The 19,044-nt window shown below is 40.7% G+C and overlaps 1 protein-coding gene across 1 annotated transcript in view; it reads left to right on the top strand.

Moving 5' to 3' along the window:
* Window positions 1–19,044, top strand: part of LOC124399639 (aminopeptidase O (putative)) — a 75,120-nt gene that overhangs the window by 47,703 nt on the left and 8,373 nt on the right. Inside the window, 1 exon segment of the mRNA XM_046870715.1 lies at window positions 16,339–16,455. Within this exon segment, the coding sequence (XP_046726671.1) occupies window positions 16,339–16,455 (117 nt within the window).

Genomic DNA, 19,044 nt, shown 5'->3' with positions numbered 1-19,044 from the left:
ATAGAAGAGGAAGCTCTTCACCCGTTTGAGGTTTACGTCTTGTGAAATCGCTTTCAGTTCACATAGTACAAAGACTGATAGTGAAATGGTTCATTTTTATGTGCAAGTCATTCTCCTTACGCTTCACCTCTTTAAACCAAAGGCCCGAACTGTGGATACAGACGTGTGTTTATCACTACGTACAGTTCTGCCGCTAGATTCAATGGACTTATTGATGATAATAAAGTGAGCAATTGTGACTACAAAAGTATAACCTTTTTTAAAAGAATCTTATGCAGGCATTTTATTGAAGTGCCACTTTAAGGACCCCATTTTGACTCACAGCAGCATTTATTCGCTGCATCATCGTAGATTCAGTCCAACAGACTTTACAATTAGTAAATCTGGTAAATTATTATTATTTGTCTATTGTATTGACTATAAAAAAAATCGCTCATTAGCTTTACATTAGACAGAGTAATTTGGAGGGCTGAGATGAATTCTGAAGTTGAGTAAGATGTCTGAACACTGTTGAAGTTTGGGATTGAATCAAATGTGTTCAGATGAGTGAAAAAAGAAGGGGAAAAAAAAGCTTTTTCCCAGTAGCAACCCCTCCACATTTAGACCACACCCACTTCCAGTAAATCCAAATATAAATAAATATTCTGAGCACTGAACAAATTCAGTTACAATGGCAGAGTTACACTTCTAGGATTATACATTTTTGCCGCTAAAGTCAAATGCATTTTGAAATGTTTTGCTGATATTTTCTGATGTTTTTTTATATAGTTTATATTTTTATAATGTCAAGACTAATAAACATTAGTTAGTGAAATGAATTTTTATTTTTGGAAAACATGCATGTTGAAAAAAAATCCCATGATCTTAGTGTTGGAAACTCTATAAAACACCGGAGAACAGTATTTAACATATATCTTTACATATACATATATCAAATTAATAATATATGCGTGTATTTCTCAGTCTGAGCCCAAACGTCAGCTTAGTATTGTTAAATAGTCTGTAATAGAGCAGTATGGACTCTGACTCACAGGGCTGAAGGAGGCTTGCTGAATTTACGAAATACCCATTTCACAGTGCTTTAGTGCTTCACTGCAGATTGAACTCGTTTTACCTGAGATGCGTTTTGTAAAGCTTGGGCGTTGATGTTATGTTTGTACACCGTATGTTGTACATTTCTGTAGTTTTCTTTTGCTGCAGGAACATATATCCAGTAAATCGGTTTTCCTCTCCCTGTCTCTGCCCTGTGTCTGCTTTCCCCCAGTCTGAGTGGCTAAATCTGATTTATGAAGAGGAGAGGAAATGGGTGTATGGCCCCTCGTACTCCTCTCCAAAGCATCACAGAGATACCAGTGCTCTGATTCAGATACTGCAGGTAGATTTTGTGTGTGTGTTTATGAAAGGATAATTGACCGGGCTTGAATCATACTCACTATGTTACTAAGCTTGAGCACGAATCTATAGGACCTAAGACTTAAACAAACACAATGATGCATAAGTAAAAGGAAAATCAGTGTGTGCGTGTGCGTTTGTGTGTGTTTGTGCAGACTTGATGGGGGAATGGAGCATGCATGTCCTGCACTATACAAATAAGTGCTCTTAGACACACACACACACACACACACACACACACACACACACACACACACACAGGAAAGTGTAAGACACAGGACACCTCCCCATTGACTTGTGACCGGCTTGCATGAGGCACTTTCTGTGTGTGTGTGTGTGTGTGTGTGTGTGTGTGTGTGTGTGTGTGTGTGTGTGTGTGTGTGTATTTTTTATCCAAGAACGTTCTAGAGCCTGTGTTTAAACGGAGAGGATCATGTAAAGGGTAGGAGCTGCTGGGCGGTGCAATGCTGGAGAGAATATGGCATGAAGTCATGTGCTTTTTATTGTACACATTACACGCACGTTACACTCTACATTCCTCACGCAAAGAGAGAGTTAAGGCTACACACAATCGTGTTACAGTATGTTCAAAGATTTTCGTCTTCACATACAAAATGAATCCGATAATATTGAGTAGGATTTAAACAGATTTATTCTAACTTCCAGGAAGGAAATTTGTTATTTAGGATGGATGTAAATAATATCATCTTTAAAGCAATAATGCATAGCTATAAGAACTAAAAATCAGGATGCACTTATATTTTGCGTTCTCTGATAATAAAAAAATAAAATAAAACAAAAAGTGCCTAGAGATTTCCAGCCCATACTTTTGTGTGTTTAGTCACAGTAGGTCTGATCCACCTGGTCATAAATAAGAGGGAAAACAGAATTTATGTTACTTTTGATGGACTCACTAGAGAACCACAAGCATACCAGAATTTACTACCTTTAAATATTGTAAAAAAAAAAAAAGAAAGCAGGATTGCATTCCTTCTACTGATTTTTTTTCAAAATACTTTCTACATTGATCGATATTTGTATCAAAAGGTCGGGTTTATTATTTCCTATTTTACGTATAAATTATTTAAAACAGCGAAATGTCCATCTGAGCTGTTTGTATTAAAGAGAAATGTCGACTCACTGTTTCCTTTTTTTTTTTTTTTTTTGTCAATTCATATATACACTAACATATGGTAACATTTTGACTGCTATTTGCTTAATTAATACAGTCCACTAAATTTCTTTTCTTTTCTTTTCTTTTTTTTTTTTAGAACAGATGTCTAGTGTAAAATGTCCCTCTCTGTCCACTTTAACAATACTACTTACTTACACAAAAAAAAAAAAAAATTAAACAATGTATTGGGATACCTGACTTTTCCAGCCATAAGTTGTTCTTTCCCAAACTTTTACCCACAGTTGTATGGAATGTTTTTGGATGCTGTAGCATTAAAATTTCCATTTGCTTGATCTAGAAGACCCAAACCTGTTCCAGCATGACAGTACCCCTGTGTACAAAGCCAGCTGCATGAAGATATGCTTTACATCGGTCAGATTGAAAGATTTCCTGCTATAGAGCTCTGAACTCAACCCTAGTGAATGATAAAATAAGACCCCAGGCCTCCTCACTCTACATCTGTACCTGACTTTAGTAATGGCCTTGTAGCTGAATGAGCACAAATCTTTAAAACCACACTCCAAAATCTAGTGGAACATTTTTCCCAGAAGAGTGGAGGTTATTATAACAGCAAATAGGAACTAAACATGGAATGGGATGTTCAAAAAGCATTACTTTTCTAGTCAGGTGTCCACAAACCTTTGTTCATATAGTGTACAATATTGTAGTTGTCATATACATGACTACCATAAGTTCACATCCTTGTATGCTGTGTAGTGTTGTGTATAGACAGTATGTTGTGTTGTGGGGTTAAAGTTACAGGTCAACAATTGCACAAAATAAAAATAAAAAAGGCAGGTGGGGTTGGTAGCTTAGTTGTTAAGGCTTTGGTCTTTGGATATGAAGATTGTGAGTTTAAATCCCAGCCACACCACGCTGCCCCTCCTGGGCCCCTGAGCATGGCCCTTAAGCCCATAGCTGCTCAGTTGTTGGAATGATAGAAATGTAAGTCTCTCTGGATAAGAGCATCTGCCAAATGGCATAAATATAAAGTTAATATGAAACAGGACTTACAATGTGCAACGTCCTTTTGTAGAATCTGAATCTCATACTTCAATAATAAAATCTGTTTTCCTTTAGAATCTGCACAAATCAGAGATTGTTGATTTCCTGTATCTCTCAGTTTGATCTCTTGGGATGGTTTATTTAAATTTCTGGTACGGTCTAGAAAATGATATAGTATTTCCTATTATAAGATTACAAAATACATATTAGATAATGTACACTATGAGAAATGTACACAAGCTTTTAAGAGGCAATTGAAAATATTGCCAAACCGATAAAAAAAGCCAGTAACCCATACTGCTCTGTTGTATCGTCTGTGTGGAATTGTGTGGTATATGGTGTCCAATTTCAATCACTATTCTTTAATGGCTCACTTCAGCACTCTGACCACTCTGGCTCTCTCTTTCAACGCCTGAGCCTTTTTTTTCCTGAATTTTCTCAGAGGACTCCAGCTAGAGGTTTAGGCAGCTTTTAATGTGAGTGCTTTCCTGAAAGAGATAAAAGAACAGAGTAAAAAATAAATAAAAAATCAAGATCTGTCATTTAATCCCATCTGTGTTTGTGTTTCGCGCGCAAAGCCGAAACGGCACCGGCCAGGAAATATATAGTCACATACAGCATTAACCGATTATGCATGCCGTCTATGCCCCACCCCACCCCCCCTCCATCCACCACTGCTCAACACCAAAACTCCAGCTGGTTTCGAGTAAAGTAGCAATTTGTGAGTAAGTGCTCCCTCATAAATGTGCAGTAGCCCATAGTGGTCAATCAAATTGCTGTTTTTTTCCCCCTCCCTGATGTCTAGCCCCTATGAAGGGGCCTCGTCTGGTGGGGAAATGAAATCAATGCTCCCACATTAAAATAAAAAACCCTACGCTCTGTGAACTCAGCCATCGTTTCTTTCGCTGCTAAGCACAACTTGAAAACATCTGTCAGATGGAGAGAGCAAGGGCTGTGTTTTTCGGTAATGAGCGAAGGAGATGGCGACTCCCACAGACGACTCTGATGCTAATAAACTTGCTCCGTGCTCTCCTCCACCTCCTCCACACCTCCCGCTCCATCTCGGAGGGTCTGTGGGGATAAACTTGTAAAGCCAACAGCATTGATGGCAATCGCTTTAATGTAAGCGCCTGGTACCACTGGGACGGAAAGAGCGAAGGATTATTGAGGGAAACACATGAATCTAATAACTGCGACTTTTCAGAAGGCTTTTTTTCCCCTGTCGTTTAGGGGATGGATCAGTTTGAGCTGATGTAGTTTCCTGTCAAGTGGGAAAATTGCGATTGCTCTTTTTCAGTAAACGTTAAAAAAAAGCTTAAGTGATTGTTCTGTTTTAACTTGCCATAAGAGCTCTTTTTAATTAAGGATTCGGAGACCTACATACAGCGACAAGCGTTCAGTAAATGTGAACGTAAAATTATAATTATGTATAATTAAATAATTTGGTTACATTTGTTTTGTAACTTATTTTCACAGCTGAAATATGAACATGCTCTGAAATAGTGGATAGCGCCACATGCTGATAGCACAAAGCCTGGCCGATGACATAAAGCCCAAAGTTTAACTGCTTCTTTTGACGATTGCTGCATTTGTACTCTTGTTAGTGAATGAGGATTTTTTTTTTTCAGATTGAGTCTGTATAAATAAAAAAATAGTAATAAAATATGCAAACTAAGATATGTTTAAAAGAAAGTCCTGGGGTAAGATTACAAACATAAAAAAGGTGAAAATAACAGGAATGAATACTGTATGTGGCAGCTCAAAAAGAGTTGATCAAATCCCAAACAAAAAAGAAAACACACCACACAATGTTAAAATCTCAGCACAGGCAATTGCTATGAGTACAAATTAAGCTAAGCTTCAGCTAAAAATGTATTGAAATGCGGCAGAATATCCAAGCTGCCAGTGTTGGGCCCTTGAGAAAGGCCCTAACCCCTTAAATGCTCAGTTTAAAAAAAAAAAAAAAAGTTATAGTTTTCTGTATGAGGGAATCACCATTAGTGAAATTCATCACCAAATTATAAATGATCACAGTGTAATAGATTTTCTGTCCTTACACACTGCTGATAGAAACTGTGCTCCTCAGAAATGTACATCTTGTGTATTAACACAACATTAACATTTATTGCAAAACAGGCTGTAAATATTTGTATATTTTTTAGTCCTGCCCCTGAAGCTTCTCTGGGGGTGAAATGGAGTATGGACAGGTTTGTTTTGCATAGAAAGAATATGTTTGTTGGACAGCGTGGTCTTTGCTTCTCAGCTTCTGTAGCTTCGTGACAGAATGACACACAAGTGAATCTGATTCATGACTTAATGTTTCACCTTTAAGTCTAGCTACCTCATGATCACCACCATATACAGCTTGCAGCTTTGTAGCTTTTTATACTATCGTTAGGTCATTTTCTGTTGGAGACTCTGATGTTATTAAATTCAGAAATAACGGACCCATTGAAGGCTTTATCAATTTGAAAGAAAAAAAAAACAAAACACGCCTTCCAATAACACCTTATTGACTGAACTGTTTAGAATAGAAGCGTAGAAATTCACAGCTCAACTGTACTACATAAAAATAGCAATGGAAAAAATCAGCTTTTATCAGATTTGGTTAGGCAGCACTATATTTGGGTCTAAAATGCACAGTGATCCGAGAACAAGTGCGCTTTACTGGTCCAGGCGGAAATAGCCGGAACGCTCAATCAGTGGATTCCGGGGTAGATGGGTAAGTGCGATCAGGAGTCTCTGTACACATAAAGGCATAGAGCAAAAAAAAAAAACTGCATAAAGTAACTGTGTGCACATGTACAAAGCAGGATCCAATTTCAGCTTAGTCAAATTTCATTTTAAGCTACTCAAAGGTTGTCCGGTTTGTCATTGTGGGGAATATTTTGAAGATATCGATGTAGAACCATAGAAGATAGTGGGTTGAATAAAACTGTAACATTGCACCACACTGCACCACACACAGAACACATCCCATGACCATGAGAGATACGCCAGTGATGATTCTGATTAAGAAATAAAACTCACGGTGGGATTTGCATACGCTTGCTTTACCCTTAGACATGTACGAAACTTTGTGAATAAGGGTCGGTAAGTGCATGAAACACATATGGTGAGACAGAATGATGATGATGATGAAAGAGAGCAGATTTAGACAGCCCTTTTTAATCTCTTTATCTGTCTGTCCTTCCTCCTACTTGTCACTTCTTCTTTCTAGCTGTAACCTCAGACTGACACTAGCAGAGGCACAGGAAAAAGAAAGTAGATGAACTATATCATAATGGCATCCTGAACTTATTGAAGTACACTTAAGAAAAATCCTGTTGTTTATCTTTTGGTGTGTGTGTGTGTGTGTGTGTGTGTGTGTGTGTGTGTGTGTGGCATGTGGCAGTCGAATAGGTTAAAGAAGAGCACTACCAGGATGAGCGATTCTGAGTCGGTCAAAGTGAAGCGTCATTTACAGTTTGTGTTTGTTCCAAGGCTTTCAGTGAGACGCTCTGCCATGCGGCTCAGCTAGTGTGTGCGGACGAGTCTTTGTGCATTGCCTGTATGGCTTCTCAAATCTCCTTAGAAAAGAACTGCTTGTTCTCTCGTATAGTAAGAAAACTATTTGGCGCTGTATGATTTAATGATCCTCTCAGCTTCCCAGACTGGAGGAATCTCCAGAGAGTCGTGGAGATTTACAGGTATTAAAGCTTGACAATAACCGGAAACGTTCTACAGAATCTGACCGGGACGTGCCCCATGTTCCATGTGTCTATTACGTGGGAGTCAGAAAGAGTGAAAGTCTTGCTTCACTGTGCCTGTGTTTGTTCACATTTCACACTTTTACCTTTGTTCTCGGTGTTGTTTTGGGCTGGAGGTTCAGCCAAGCGTGGCGGCAGGAGGGGAGGTATTTGGGCCGAGTCCAACCTGCATGCCTCTGTCAGACATGAGTCTAATCCGGGTTCAGGAGTTAAAGAAACGGCAGTCCATCTGCAACGCGTCTTCAAAGCACTGCAGCTCATTTTCCTAACACGTCATGCTTAGGGTGCAGTGAGGTGACGGCCAGGCGGACCCGAGCAGGCTTTTAGCAGAGACTGATACTATCTCTGAGGCCTGTTCGAGGGGCTGCATTTGGACGTGTTTATTTAGACTGTGCCCCTATCTTGCCAATGTTCCCTGACTCGAGCTTGAGGAAATTCAAGCGACCTTTTTTTTCATGCTGGTTTATGAAAAACCCATCTAAGATAAGGAGCGTGAATTACAAGTGACAGTCTGTGTATTCTGCGATAATCTCTCGGTCTCAGCGCAGTACATGGTGGTAGGCATATATTTCTCTCTGATGCTAATGAATTAATAATCCATCTTATTCCTGAAGATGAACTGGCTTGATTTAAATGCAGTTCGAAATATACGACAGCCTGAATTTGACCTGTGTGAGAGTGGCCAGGGGCCCATTGTGTTGGCGTGTAAAAGCAGGAGAGCATCTTGAAAACTTGAAAAGCCATCTGTAAATAACTTGGTTGATGACATCCAGAGCTGCGGATTTGAAATTCTTTTGCCCCAGACCCTGATGTGTGTGTGTGTGTGTGTGTGTGTGTGTGTGTGCCGGTTCCGTTCTGCTCTGCTCTGTTTCGGATTATTCGCCTCTCCTTGTGTGTAGCCTCTTAGTACGTATGCATGTCACAGTCTTTTTGATGCTCTTTTAAGCAGGCGTTATCAAAGCTTCTTTCAACAGATGTCCCTTGCAGGATATATATCTGTTCCTTTGATGTCCTCGGTACGTGCATCCGTCCCCTCCACGTTCACCGGTCCATCATAATTTGTGAGACACGCTCACGCGTCTGGGCTGTTTTTATGTGTAGCCTGAGCACCTGCAACCCAACTTTCCTGCTTTGAACATCCTTCACTTAAGCTCTCAAAGCTCATCTCCTCTCTGTTTGTGTTTATCAGCCGCTTTGGAGATATCGAAGCACAAATGGGCCTTTTGTGCCGCGAAAACTGGCCTTTATGTGCTGTTGTCATTGTGCATTAAGAGCAACATTTCTCACCCTCTCCCTCGTGCTTACTTTGCCCCCTTGGAGGATAAAAGATGTCTTTGAGAGCCACACTCCCGGGTGCAGCCCATGGCGAGGTGTTGATTGACAGAAATTAATTAAACTGCCTTAGCTTGTCGTGTGGGTGTGGGTGGTGCGATCCAGTTCAACGCCGTCATTCTGTTATTTGCATGTCGTCAGCCTGATTCAGGATAAACACCAGAGCTCCAAAATGATTTATGCGATTACATTAATGATATCGTGGAGCTTGTGCCTGTTATTGCAGGCGACCTCAAATCTGCCGTCTGACATGATTCAAGGTCAATGTAGTGTTAGTGTTCAAACAACTGGAGGTAGACTTTACAGATCTGTTGGGTGTATAATCTGGTGCTTATATATCTATGCTGTTTTGTTGTCTCAGCTGCAGGACATTTCACAGACAGGCCTCATGATTGCTCTGCTTTTAGCTCTACAGGCTGAGGCTTTCAGACAGGATACAGGATCTGGAAGGCTCTGGAAGCTTAATCTGCGGTTGGGACAAATCATAGATTCCATTTATGAAAATTGGAGGTCTGTTCCTGGTTTGAGGCAGTGTCTGTTAATGGAGTTACTGTAATTGGGATCGGGGCAGAAAAAAAGTATGGTGTGGCCTACAACACAGATGTGTTCACATTTGACTATATGCAAACACCAGTAAATCTTTATTAGATACATTGATTGATATTGCGAAGAGGTTCTATGTGGGTGTAGCTTGTTTAGATGTAGACTGGCATTCAGCTTGATTGCGGGGTTATGAAGAAAGGCCATGTAATTAACTTGTGGAAATTCAGGTCTGATTAATGTACACAGCCAGCAACAGTGTAAACTAATCAGGCATAGCTTTAATGACTATTTAGGTTTTACGCTCACTGTGCTCTTAAAGTGGTAATTGGGCACATGAAATTACAAACAACAAATATTCTGCATAAGGTGGGTGCTGAGTCTGGGCCAACGCCTGAGCTACGCTTTCTAAAACAGACTTTGAAAAAGGATTTGGAAGGTAGTTTGGCCAAAGTTCTTTTCTAAAATGAAACTGAATGCCCACTGGATGCATTCCATTTTATAGGAACTCTGGTTAAAGTATTAAAAAGTCCTATAATGGCCACTCATTTTTCAGTAATTGGTCTAGTTCTTTAGAATAATTCTCAGATGCTGCAAAAAAAAAATATATATCGTCTTCATTTTTGTCATAGTCTGCCTCTCTTTAACCTAGTGCTTGCTCCTTACTCTTCACTCCGCTCACCATTGTTTACTGGAGAGCCAGGATCATTATACTATCCTCAAATACCACAAACACTCTCGAAAGTTCCTTTTAGCCTGTTGTTAGAACCGCTTCTGATCAAGCATTAACGTTCATGACCGAATGCTCACATAATGCTGGCTCATGCTATATCATGTTGTATTTAGATGTTAGTAGAAGCTTTTGGTTCTCTCGTGGGATCAGAAAGAATGAGAGTTTTAAACCCTTAATGGTCCACCTCCATTAGGCATCATTTCTTTCCACTGAAGAACACAGTCTTGTTCCTTCTCCACACACACGGACTAATGTTTTTAAATCAGACGGAGCTGTTTCACTAAGTGACGTCCCATCGACGTGCTGTCTGGTGCGGCCGACCTGATTATGGACCAGTATGGATCCGGCCCTCCCTCTTGCCTTTAGAACAAACCTGCAGGCTGCAAACAGCAGTGGCCGAACAAGGCACATAGGGCACATTCAGGGTCAATGGGGTAAAGAATCAACATCGCTTAACTGTACAGGAACAGTCTGTGACTCTTTCCATCAATTTCTCCAAATCTTTCTGAGGCATTTTTATTTAAATTTTTTTTTTTTTTTTTTACCTAAAGTACACAAAACAGCAAGAACAGATCAAATCTGTACAGGGTTCAATGAAACCTAGTCTTTTTTTTTATTTATTTATTTTATAATTCAAGACCGTTAGGGATCTTTAGAACACGATGATGATGTAAAGGGCAATCCCACCCACATCTGATCTATAATTCAGTGATGTCCCACATGCCCATGTGGTGCACAGGGAAACTACCGTATTGGTAAGACTTGGCTAAAACAGAAAGGAAAGCTCCACCTGCACTAGTGAATTCATTCCTGTTTGATGTCATGCAGTAGCTATATTGGGTTGCTACCCCATAACTCAACAGAGGATTTCTTTAGGAGTCGGATCGACTCATTCAAAGGTTTAGCCTTGAGGCCAACTTATCTGTGGGAAAAAAATCCAACAAAGACAAAAAAAAAAAAGAGGGAGAGTGAGAAATTATTGTAACCCAATCCAGGGCTTTATGTGCAGGACTGCACGTGTTTTACGAGAGTGTGGTCAGACCAAATAAAACTCACTGGTGCGGGAGAATCGCCACAGAAATCCCGCTATCCTGTTTAATAATGTCACTATGACTTTGTCTCTTTTGCTAAAAGTGGAAATAGGAGACAAGGGGCATGCATTCTACACCCACGACCCTCTGCTGAGAGGAAGGTAGCTGAAAAGGAACGAAGGATGATCTTTTTTAAAAAGGTAACAACTCCGTTTCCAAGGCTGCGGGCAGAATCCGTTCATGTACAAAAGGCAACACTTTAAAAGCAGCCTGTGAGCTGTTCACGTTGGAGCGCCAGACGAGTTCCTCACATTGCACTGCCATTTAGTGGTGGTTTTACGATCAGAGCTTGGCGCCGTTTACTGTTTTCATCAATGCATTTGTGTTCTTCACGTTCAGAACAGCTTAACACCACTTAACACTGCTTTCTGTGTCTTGTGTGATACCTTTTATTTATCCCTTCCCACTGATGAGTCGCCGGTTACGGGACTTCTAAATGTTCCTATCGGGACTGATGTCGTTTATACAATGAGATGAGAAATGATCCGATGTCTTTTCCACGTGCATCCAATGCACGGTTGTTGATTTGATGTTCATTTGTGAACAAAGACAGGATGTGCAAGTTCCAGAAAAAGTCGACTTGCTGTTGGACAGATGATTTTACTCCTGCTTCTGCACTAGTCATAAATACAGGATGTGAGCTGAGCCAAAAGTCACACATCAAGTAGTCTAAATGTGGCTTAATTTAAACAGTGGAAAATAGTACAAACTGTGTTATCACTCCAGCTTTTCAGCTTTTCGTTGACAGCTATGTCATCAGTCTACTACAATGGCTCAGGACCACAGGTTGCATTTAATCGCATATCACTAGACACATCAACAATGATGAATTGTAATGAATTTGGTGCCACACAAATGAGGTTTGGTTTTCTTTTGAGTCTGGTTCCTCTCAAGGTTTCTTCCTCATTCCATCTCAGGGGTTTTATTTTCGTTGCCACGGTCACCAATGGCTTGTTTATTAGGGACAAACTTGCAATTATAATTAACAAACTCATACATTCTTTAATAATCGCTTTGTAAAGCTCCGCACATGATTGAAACTGAACTATAAAACCTATCACTTTGAATATTATCAAATTGTTCGTGACTGTTCCTGGGATGTCAAGACTCAACTAACGGGAGGTTGAATATAACTTGCTATTTTTGATTATAGCATTGATTCATGACAGCCATTATTACAGTGGTCCCCAACCCACCCAACCCCCAATACGACAATTGGTACCCGGCCGCACAGAAAGAATACATAACTTACAACATTTTCGTTTTATTTATTATCTGATTCTGAACTATGTTTTATTTTGGAAAATTACCGGATTGTCTCCGCCACATCTGTCTATGACTCACTTTTGATGCCCCGGTCACATGTCTTACCAACATCCACTACCTTCTTAAAGGGGCTTCTCCGGCCGCTAACACACAATACATTACCGCTAAATTGAAACCCCCAAGCGAGCAAAATGAACAAAAAACAACACAGTGGATTCACATTCATTATTATATTTAGAAATTACCGTCGCAACCTAAATAGTAAAATATAGCAGCGTAGTGAAATGGAAAAGAAACGCACACATGCATTATTCTGTAGTGAGTGCGTAGACAAAAGGTGGAAAAGTACGAGTGCTGGCATCTTTGTTATTTTTTCCTGTTTTTGCAGAGCATGCCATTGATTTCCTGAGTTATTGCGCTCTCAGCTGTCACTCATTTCGACTAAACCTACGCCGGCATGTCAGGAAACTATTGTTCCAGATATATACTGCACGCCAAAGAATTCCCTAAGTTTTGCCGTTTTCAATCAGCCGCTCAAATACACTTCATTCGATGAAGGATGACAGGAACTCCTCCATGCATTAACGATTTAAAATGGTCTGCATGAGAGAAGCCTCGCCTTCTCCACATCCATGTGGCTTTCATGTATTTTCTTTGGATGAAAAGGAGCGGCTTTCGCCGAACAGAAGTTGTAGTTTGTGGTCTTTATCGTCACAGCAGACGTTCTGACTGAGACAACATGACAGGATCTTTGAAGGCATTAGTGAAGAGCATCGAGGCAGTCTTTATCGCCGTGATGTTATAACTGAATCCCAGTGATGATACGCTTGTGGCATGTGGGTAAGTCGCCGTGGCAGGGTGTGGCTTGACGTGTTTGAGAGAGAGTGTGTCTGTATGAGTTTGTGCGTCATTTTCTTTCACTTTCCACAAGCAGAAACATAAGCTTAGCACAGTGAGTCACATTGCCTGTGAGGATCGCACCCCCACCTTTCAGAGGGGCGTAATAAGACACAGGATGAATTGACAGCAGCTTCTCTCGCTCTGTTTTGTCTCCCTGTTTGCTGGCTGGAGAAAGTAATCAGCGCTTAGATTGATCGTCACGAGCCTTTTATCAAATATTGTGGCGTCTGAAAGAAGAGAGCGGCCATGCGAACGAGCTGAAAAGTCCATCATTTTTCATTAGGCCTCGCTGCAAGTTTATTTGCATGCTGCTAACTTTTCCGTGACTTTAATGAACATAGTATGAGCGTGGCCTTTTCATGTGGCGAGGAATGAAAAAGTCAGCGGAAAAGCAAACATAGGCTTGGTCTTGAGCACATGCATGTGTGGAACAGTCGGTTTTAGTACCGTATGCAGCACGCTTACACATTTTGACCATCCTGGCTTGGTAAGGGTGTGTGTTTTTATGCGGTTTTGGTGATCAAGTCGTATTTTTGTAGCAAGTGTGTGCATTTGGACACAATTGGGTGTGTACTGTCAAGGAGCATTTATCTGTAATCTTTTCAAAGCCCGTGCTCAAATTTCACCTTTTTTTTTTTGAGTGTGTATGCGTGTGTGTTGTGGCCTGTGAAGTGCACACACTCGGTTGCTGCTCTCGGGACCCCCCTTTTCACGTCACTTTATTGTCAGACCTTTTGTTAAGCTCATCCTCATTCTCATCCTCGAATCGCACACAATAGAATTTTAAAATCCCACACGCTATTAACACCCACAGCCGACTTTTATCCTTAAAAAACTAAACCCAAGGCTGCCAGAGACCTTATGAAAGATCGCCAGTGAGTAGAAAAGCTCCCTGGATCTCAGTGCTACTGGCTGGTGATAGAAAACCGTGGCTTTTGTACTCGTTGATGGATTATGCTAGTGTATTTTTTTTTTTCTTCTGGATCTCTAATCATCTCTGCTGTCATTTCTCATCTCCCTGAACTGAAATTGAGATTCATCAACACTGGGCAGCAGTCCGGCTTGTTTGATCCTCAAGGTGGGAAGGGTTTTGTTGCCTTTCCCTAAGGCCAATTGAGTGTGGAGGAGGAATTCGCTCTCTATGCTCACTTCTTTTATGACTTTAAATTCTTCTCATCTTTCAAAGGCAGCAGATCCGATGGGCATGGGTGGCCCTGGGAATGCTGCCTAACGCTGGCAATAAGACATGGAGACTAAGAAGACATACTCAGCTATCAGCCCGAAAGTTAGATGCTTTCTTTCTTTTCTTTTTTTTCTTTTTTTCCTGCAGCAAATTAAGTCTTCACAGGGATGAAAGGACCCTGTGACTCGATTCCTCAAAAGAAGTCTGCATTATTAAGTCTCTCATGGTCAGGTTACTGTAATTTTAGTTTTATGTGACACATTGGGGGGCTTTTGTCCATGTGGCACTTTTTGTGAGTCCTGAAATGGCCTTTGTTACAGAAAAATAGTTCCAACTTTCAGTAATGTGGACAAATATAGCACATTTTTTACTTAGGCGGGGTGCAACCCAACATTTCCTAACCATTTTAGGGAAGGATTTCTTAGCAAAATTGTTTTCAGGAGGGTATGAGCAGGACGAGGTGTGTTTCAGATTGTTGAGACAAGAACTTTTGTTTGGATAATGCGTTTTACTGATGCGAGAATGTATCTCTCCTTGTCTAGGATGTAAAAAGAATTGGGATGAAGTCACCCCAGAAGTTCTAGGTTAAAATATTTAGGGTTCAAAACTAGTAATCAGTTTAACCTTAAAATGTTCAGCTGTACGCCAGAATTGTGCCTTGCTTTAGATTTTAAAAAAATGTCAATGTACAAAAGTGTAATGTAAAAATGTGTGTGTGAGTGTGTGTGTGAGAGAGAGAGAGAGAGAGAGAGAGAGCGCTGGGCTTGGCTGTGGAGAAAAAGGGAAGTGGCATGGTGAGGGAGGAGGCTGTGCATCAGTGCTGTTCAGATCCTGATGTGATAATGGGGTAATAATAGCAGGCCTGCCACCACCCATCTCCCACCACATCAGTCTCTCTCTCTCTCTCTCTCTCTCTCTCTCTCAGTCTGCATGTTCCTATTTATCCTGCCCTTGTTCTTTGTACATTCTGTTTCCTCCATCACCTTCCACATCATTCAGCGTGCTTTATTCCTCTTTCCCTGTCTAATGCCCCTCACCTCATGTGGTCCTGCCCCTTGTGCTCGTAGTTTTTTTCCCCAGGTTCACTCAGACTCACTTCTCCTTTTAATCCTTACACAAAAAACTCACTTCTTCATGCATACGCATGCTATGAGGTTTGTAAGCAGAACTTTCGCATTCGTCTTTATCGTTGGGATACTCATTCATTTCTGCATGTTGTTTTTTTTGTAAGCAAATTTTTTTCAATCAGTTTTTTACTCTCTGTGCAAGACAAAAGCACATAAGACAATTTCAGCCACAGATAAAATAAGACCTGCTCTCCATACTTTCAATTAGGGCAATGCATGACACATTTAGCTTTGCTTTAACTGCTGCATCTCCGATTCATTAGAAATGATGGCAGCTTTGCGTTTCAAGAAGAGTCTACAAACACGACTTTTCCAGTTTCAAAGCCCTTGTTAATAAATATGCTTTTTTCCCGACCCAACTTGCTTTCATTTTACCGCGGCTATGAACCAGTCATCCGACTTCCTGTCTCTTTCTCAAACACATCGCTTTCTAAATCTCTTCAAAGTGGAAAGGAACATCTCCTGGGTAACTTTTTTGCTAATGCCACGGATTAGGTTTTAATGCCATTTGGGGCTTATGACGGCTGAGTCATTTTTTTTGGTGTTGTTTTCATTAAAAGTCTATGATTACAGCAGTGTGGAGCTCATAAGGCCTGGAGGAAACTGGGTGAAATCTTTGCATTTTTGCAGTAATTTTAGCCCGTGTAAGCATGGATTTTTTATTTAATTTTTTTTGTATATTTGAGTAGCTGTTTTGTAATTGTGTTTCGGGTCATAGTCAAACCAATTTGAGTCAAACACAATGCTTAGTTGGCGATTATGGCAATGTATTTACTGGTAATTCGATTTTGGTAAAATTTTGCATTAAAACAAAGTGACTTATTTGCTATTTATACTTTGTTTCAGTTGAATCGGTGGCAGTTGGTCCTGCTGTTAGAATTCCTGCTAGAAGAGAATGAGCTGAGTGCATCCTGTCTCAGCCTGCTACAAACAACATACAAACTGCGGAACCAGGATGCTGAGGTAACACCCCCACACACACACAGACACACACACACACACACACACCACAGGGCGACATCACATATGACCCACCAGCTTTCCTTTACACTTCCTATTCCATTAGCAGTTACCTGTTGTGAAGACTGGCACTATTGGATACAGTCAACAAGGAGGGATTTATATATATATATATATATATATATATATATATATATATATATATATATATATATACACACACACACGCACACACCAACCAGGCATAACATTACATTATGAGCGGTGAAGTAAATAACACTGATTTTCTCTTCATCATAGCACCTGTTAGTGAGTGTGTTTTACTCTATTAGGCAGCAAGTGAACATTTTGTCCTCAAAGTTGACGTGTTAGAAGCAGGAAAAATGGGCAAGCGTAAACATTTGAGTGACTTTGACAAGAGCCAAATTGTGATGGCTAGACAAAAAATCTGCAGCTCTTTGTGGGCTGTTCCCAGTCTGCAGTGGTCAGTATATATCAAGTGGTCCAAGGAAGGAAGAGTGGTGAACCGGTGACAGGGTCATGGGTGGCCAAGGCTCACTGATGCACATGAGGAGTGGAGGCCGGCCCGTGTGGATGAGCTACTGAAGCTCAAACTGCTAAAGCTGTTAATGTTTGACGGGTCAGGACTGTTTTGGCAGCAAAAGAGGGACCAACACAATCTCAGGCAGGTGGTCACAATGCTATAATGTTTTAGACTTGACCTGCATCAAGATAAATGATAAATAACTCAATTAGTCCCAAATAATACAGTGTCTTAATAATTTGTGATGATAACCTGTGCTCTGGATTATTAAAGATTTGCACTATAGTGTGTATGTACAGTAGTATGTACACGTCTGAGCCCAAAACTACTAATGTTTGGAGTATGTTGATTATATAAATCTTTATTAATTGGGGGGGGGATTTATTTTACAGTTAAAAGGGGTCCTTGGCTCCAAAAGGAGTAATGAATATTTTGGAGTACAAAGCAAAAAAAAAATATTATTCTACAAATGTTTTTTTTTTTTTACAGTCAAAAATGACCTTTATTTTTATGACTTTTTATGTCGAGCCTGGTGTGTGTTATACGCTACAAGAAATCGACTGCTACATGCACTACATCATCGCACGAAACACACACTGAGCAAGCGAAGGCGCCACCTTAATCACATTCATTTCATTTAATCCCATTACTCCTCTGCCTCACCTGCAGCGTAACCCGGCATAATGAGGCATTCGAGGCCGAGCGGCTACACAACATACAGCCTGAGCTCACGGTCTGAAAGCTGGCCTGCCTTCAACTCGACTGAAAGCAAAAGTCCATCTTACACCGTCTGAAATATTTCCACCTGCTGTTTCTAAACAGCTCCTGATAGTGCTGCTTACACGCTCACAGTGCCACCTTTATGTTCTCAAATAACCGAGAAAACAATGCCTTACCTTTTTTTTTTGGATCACTATTTAGAGTAAGGCTCTATACTCTCCCTAGTCTCTGCTCACTTTCACATTCAGTCTCTTGCTTTCCGGACCGAGAAACGCTCCAGTTTCCCCCTGCACTCTCCTCGCTGGCCCTGTGTAAATCATTTGAAAGATAGCATCACTATATAAATAAAAAATCGTTCCATTTTTGTCAAAACAAAAGCAACAAAACCAGCAACTGACTTCAGCACATTTCACCAATGCATCATAAGAAGAACATTTCCATTTCAGGCAATAAGAATCTCCACCAGTGACTGTATCTTGTGCACTCATGCCAGAATGATTGTCTTTGTGGTTAGTCAGACCATACTGAAAATTTGAGAGAAATCGAACCTATTCTAATGTAATAAGAGAAGCCAAAATGTTGTTGATTTTTTTAAACCACAATCATTCGGAACTGACTGTAGCTGCACCCGAACTTTTCTAGTATTTAATCTGCGATTCAGTTACACTTTCCTGCAGCCAGTTAGGCCACTCTGTGATTTTGCTCCATTCAGCGCAGGCCAACTTCTATGCGGGAGCGAAATCTGGCAGATCAGCAGTAAGCCACCAGCTCGGTTCTTTTGTAATGGAGTACTTTTAGAAGGCTAACAGATGGAAAGTGATAGGAGGTGGTAAGCACAGTGAGTCCCAGACTACCACGGCTCGCTTCAGCCTGGAGCCCATCGGCAGATTTTCAGCCGAACCTTCCAGGAAAAACAAAAGGCTCTCTAAAAATAAATTGGGTTATTACTACTACTCCCCCTCTCACTGTCTCCTCTCATCCCTTCCTTCTCTCATTCTGCCTTCCTCCCTCCTCCCTTCTCTTCCTCCTGCGTGATAGCCGTTCTCTTTCCAGTAGACAGCATTTTCCAGCCTGCCATTTATTGTCACACTGAGGTAATGTAGGCTTTTAGCAGGGACTTTATTAACTTCCAAGGGCAGGGTGGTGCTCGGTGCACACCGAGCACCACCCTGTAGAAGGTAGAAGGTATATTGAGACATTCCTGCAAACTTTCAACAAGCAGCAGTTTTGGGATGTGTAGTCAGCACTGAGTGGGGGCATTCATGAGACAAAAAAAAAAGATTCCCTCAACGCTGTATAGTTTGTGAATATGATCTGTTGTGAATAAC

The sequence above is a fragment of the Silurus meridionalis genome, chromosome 17 (genome assembly GCF_014805685.1).
Source record: "Silurus meridionalis isolate SWU-2019-XX chromosome 17, ASM1480568v1, whole genome shotgun sequence".
NCBI lineage: Eukaryota > Metazoa > Chordata > Actinopteri > Siluriformes > Siluridae > Silurus > Silurus meridionalis.
Note: the sequence above shows the minus strand (reverse complement) of the source record. Positions and strands in the feature narration are given on the sequence as shown.